Below are 5,002 nucleotides of genomic sequence, written 5' to 3'. Positions count from 1 at the left end.
TCAGGTTCCTCGGGGACCTCTGACCTCCGACCTCTGACCCCCGAAGGGAGCGGAGCCAGGGGCGCAGCGACCTCTATAGGCGGGAACTGTGGTCACACCAGGGTGACCGAACAGGTAAGCATGTGGAGGAAGACCTTCCTTATTTACTACAGAGGCCGGGAGAGACCAACTTGAAGAAAACACATGCAAATAGAAAAAACACTTCCCAGAGAATAATTAATGGATCTTAATGGAAATATAATCATGCACATTCAGGGCTCTGATATCTGATTTTATCCAAATTAATGCGACTAGATTGATTAAATCTCTTTTGTTCTCTTTTGTAATCCATTAGCAGTAGACGATTGTGTGTGGGTTTGTTGGACTCTGATGATGTATTTGCTCTACTATGTTTTGTAATTTGGGGCATGTCTGTCTTTGAAGAATAAATCCTATCATATCCAGGGGCATAACACAGACTGTATATTTATTTTTTAAAAGCACATTTTATATTTTATTCATGCTATCTTTAATTATCATTCTGTCATTTATTACTTACCTTGTTTGCTAAGATGGAGCTTCTCTGTTTTTCACACAATCGTACTTGTAGGTTAAACTTTAATAACCACTTTGAAAATAAACATCTTGAATCTTTTTTTAGTTTTATTATATTTATGTTACGTAAACATTTTGTAGTGTTACAATTACTACTGCTAATTCAATTAACCTCAACACGGATTTCTTTATGTCACACCATGACCTCATTTCCAACTCATTAATATGCAAATGTATTCATCAATGTAGACCAAACTCTAATCAGGTCATTGGCTCCAGATTGTTCTTGAGTTACGGAATCTGTTTGTGTTTTTATATGAACACATACATCTTTACATACCACATATCCAGAAATCATTTTTTATTTATTTGTGTAACAACATATGTTGCACATACTATTCACCACGATGGCAGGAAGTACAAACATCAGTCTATAGTTGTCATTTGCAGAAACCACAGTAAACCTGATTAATCTGAGCAAATGATTTGTATGGATAACAAGTCTGCAGAAGAACCTGTTCATTAGACTGAGCTGACATTTTTTATTTTCATGTCTTTAATTTGAAATGACTGACAAATAAAACATCTGAGCGATTCAGCGTTGATCCTCTAGACTGAGTCAGTGACTGTGAAACTCGACCACAGCTGGTAGATATGTGGCCAACCTGCCTGGCAGCTAACAAACCAACATAAGTTTGGTCCGGTTGTATGAAAACATTAGTCCGTTGTCACATGCTGAAGAGACAAAGGTGCCTGAGGATGAAGTCTAGAGAACTGCACTGGATGTTCCTCGAGCAAAGAAGGAGGCTCCTTTATCATGAACCTTGTACTGAAAGAGTTTCTTCTGTGTGTTCTGTCCATCGCCTTCTTTCCTCCTCCAACACACCTCCACCTGAAAACAAGACAACAAACGGTTAAAGGGTTAATTCACATTTTAAATGAAAGGTTTTCACATTCACATATACCTATATCATACTTATATATATATCACATATAAACAAATAATGCTCCATTGTCTTTTTATAGTCCTTGGACAATTGGTTCATCTATTCAGTGTTGAAAAATGATGTTCAATCAGAAACTGTGGGAACACACAAACACACACCTGTCCATGGATGTCCCTACAGTAGCCGGTTGGGAGACCCTGTACATTAAGAGTGAGGCTGCACTGGTGGGTCAGGCCCTTCAGGAGAAGTTCTGAGCCTTCGTCATCTCCGCCGTCCTCCTCTTCCTCCCCATTGCAGCGTACCAGCATCACCATGTTGCCCTGCAGGCACAGTTCAAATCCTAGTGAGGAATCTGTGGCTTGTTCCCTGACAGTGGTATAGGTCACATAAATGCTTTAAACAAAAGGTAATTCACGACAGTTCAAAGCTGCGATGCAATCACACTTCAAGGGGCAGGAATCAAACCTGTAACTGGGAGCAGACTGTGGCTCGGCAGTAGTGACTGAAGTCCAACACGGCTCCAGCGCTGACCCCCAGACTCAGCAGCACACTGACGTCATCCACCAGCAAAACGGGGGGGCCCCACTCATCTTCTTCCTCTCCGCCAGAACTTTGTAAACTGCACCGAACAAACTCGAACAAACGCCGCAGGCCGACGGTCGGATCCCTGAAGAAGTTAAAGATAAAGAGACATCGACAACAGAGCATAAGGCTTGAGATGTTTATTACAGGGTTTCTACAGAGAAACGTGGAGGTGTAGAAATGATAAGGTTGACTTCACAAACACTTGATATGAAGGTGTAGCGATTACAAACTGACAGAAACATCTATAAAAGGAAAGAACCCGAGGGTTAATAATTACATTTGATGAAACCAGTTATGATGTATTGTACCTGATGAAGTCCATGGCCTCACTTCCTGTATCACCTTTTTGAGGAATCAAGAGAGTCAATGATTCGTTCAGTCCCTCCAGAAAGATCAGCTGACCTTTCTCCTTCGCTTGTGTTAGACTGACACCCTGAGAACACACAATACACACACACACACACAAACACACACACACACACACACACACACAAACACACACACACACACACACACACATTAAGATGTTGTCATAGTTTAAAGCAAGCAAAGCCAATAGATTAATAGATTCCTATTTGCAGCGTGTTTGTGTATTTGCAGTTGCTGTGACTTGTTTGTGTTGAGATCTCTCAGCCTCTGTACATTAGTCACTTGGTCTCCTACTGTACTAAACTTTGTGAATGTCCCTCAGTTGTGAATTGCTTTGGATAAAAGAAAGTCTGTCAAGTAAAGTAATGTAAATGTCATGTATGTGATGTGAAACACTTCTGAAAAGGAGCTTAGGATGAAAGTAGATGAAAGACAATAATTCATTTTTAAACGTAAACATCCTGAGGCCTTCATTTAATACTTTAATAAACTTTACATGGACAGTGCGTCAGGTGTGGTTGGACTCACCAGCCTCTGACTGACTGCACTGTAGTGACTGAAGGACTGAACCAGGCCCAGGAAACACACTTTGCAACGAGCTGAAACACAAAACACACATATGAAACACATGTTTACTCCCTGACACACACACACACACACACACACACACACACACACACACACACACACACACACACGCGTGGTCACATCTCACCTCGCAGGTAGAGGGACAGGAAGTGGTGAACCAGGAAAGAGGCATCGCTCTGTCTGTCTGACAGGAGGATGAATTCTCCCTGTGAGGACACAAACACAAACAAACACACTTGTGATGAACGAGCTACTCAGATGCTAATGTCTCCACCAGGAACAGCAGGGGATCACACGTTAGCATTAGCACACAGGACAGTGAGTTGTGTCTCAGTGACGCTACAGTGCTGATGCAGTGAAAGGTGAGTGTCACCTGAGTGAAGCTGTCAGGACCCGAGTTCAGGATGCTGTTGAGCTCCGTGTACATGGCGAAGCTAACAGGCTAAGCTAACTGTCAACAACACGAGCTGACGCGTCCACGTGGGAAACACAGCGGGACAATGAGAGAAGTTGTTGTTGTTGTTGTTGTTTACTTCAAATGTCCTTGTTGTAAATCCACTGTTGTTGCCGCAACGTGAGGTGTTACTGCTTTATTAGCTTTGTTTATTAACCAGCTAGTTGCGGTGCTAACGCCAGGCAGCATGCTACACGCGAAGAGTATTCATATAACAGGAGGTGTCACTCTGCATCTGATTTCTGACAGCGGGAACAATCCCCTCTGATCACGGGCTAGCTACTAGCTCACGTGTTAGCATCATGCTCACTGCTGCATATAAACCAGTTCTCCAGAGTCAGGAGTTAAGGATTTTCTTTATTTTCAAGTTTCATGTTGAAATTATACGTTTTCATGTGTGTTTTTTTAACCAAGCATCTCATCTTCATGAAAAGCATTAGCTTAGACGATCTTTGGTAACGTGTGGCGACTTCTTCGTTGTTTCTCCTCGTTGTGATTCACAGACAGCGCCTCCTGCAGCAGGTACATTTAGGGAATATAGATCAATAATAATAATAGTAATAATAATAGGAAGAAGACGAATATGAATAACAAGAATAATATAAGAATATTTTAAAATAGCTTTGAAACGTGCAGCTAAGGTACATTTGCATTACTGAAAATATAAAACATTACATTTACTATTAAATAACTTTAATGGTTAAAAATAAATAGCTAAATTATCATATAGGCTTTATCATTAGCTCATCTGTCTGTTAATATATCCCTGATCATGTCAAGTATTATTTCTTCTGAGGCACAAATTTAACAATTATATTAGATAAAGTCATATTGTTATGTTATATTTCAAGTAAATAATATGAATATATTAATACATAATATTTTAATGCAGCTCTCTCATGGTCATTTGAAAGGAAATCATCATCCGTCGCATTCACCATTTCAAATTCACACCTGTTGTCTTTTATATTTTATCTCTCACACTCAAAGATCAGTACAAAGTTTATCTGCATAAAATAGACAAACAAAAATCCAGCTTACTTATTTATCTCAATCAGGCATCAATCAAATGCATGGAGTAAGTCGTCCATCTTAGTCAGAACAGTGAAGCTACACCACACAGCAGTAAAATGGGAGATGGAAACATTAGCATCTGATCATTGAATCAGCAGATGGCAGTGTGCAGCTCCCGAACATCTCAGCATCAAAGACCTCAGGACGAGAACTGCAACAAATCTGCATTTTATTCTTTAAACATTTCTATCTCCACAGTTTCCTGTGCAGCAGCAGATTTATTACTCAACAAACCCCTCCTCCATGTTAGCGAATAGGTCGTGTATGGACCAAACAGAACAAATCAAAGTGTACGTTGAAAAATGCTTTTCATTACAGGTCGTTCTTGTCACACATTTCGTTATTAAGGAGGTTCACAGGTGCAGGTCGGCCATCTTTATTTACACTCTGTGGTTTTACCTGTTGAATCACTGAAGTTCTCATGAGTCAGATACTGTCACAAAACAGCACA

General features: G+C 40.4%; 1 protein-coding gene across 1 annotated transcript; it reads right to left on the bottom strand.

The window, feature by feature from the left end:
- Positions 1-880: 880 nt before the first annotated feature.
- elp6 (elongator acetyltransferase complex subunit 6) lies at positions 881-3,680 on the bottom strand. Its single transcript, XM_062399837.1, has 7 exons — positions 3,397-3,680; positions 3,151-3,229; positions 2,964-3,034; positions 2,375-2,499; positions 1,947-2,148; positions 1,640-1,801; positions 881-1,426 (listed from the first exon to the last, which is right to left on the bottom strand). Exons 1-7 carry the CDS (start codon positions 3,448-3,450, stop codon positions 1,301-1,303), a joined length of 819 nt encoding a protein of 272 aa, XP_062255821.1. The 5' UTR covers positions 3,451-3,680; the 3' UTR covers positions 881-1,300.
- Between the last annotated feature and the right edge of the window lie 1,322 nt (positions 3,681-5,002).

This window comes from Platichthys flesus, chromosome 11, assembly GCF_949316205.1.
Source record: "Platichthys flesus chromosome 11, fPlaFle2.1, whole genome shotgun sequence".
In the NCBI taxonomy this organism is placed as follows: Eukaryota; Metazoa; Chordata; class Actinopteri; order Pleuronectiformes; family Pleuronectidae; genus Platichthys; species Platichthys flesus.
Note: the sequence above shows the minus strand (reverse complement) of the source record. Positions and strands in the feature narration are given on the sequence as shown.

Excerpts from the sequence above, each read along its gene's own strand:
- elp6 (XM_062399837.1), bottom strand. The coding sequence starts at position 3,450 with ATGTACACGGAGCTCAACAGCATCCTGAACTCGGGTCCTGACAGCTTC. Across the intron at positions 3,230-3,396 it reads GTCCTGACAGCTTCACTCAG|GGAGAATTCATCCTCCTGTC; the intron begins GTGACACTCACC and ends GTGTCCTCACAG. Across the intron at positions 2,500-2,963 it reads GTGCAGTCAGTCAGAGGCTG|GGTGTCAGTCTAACACAAGC; the intron begins GTGAGTCCAACC and ends GTGTGTTCTCAG.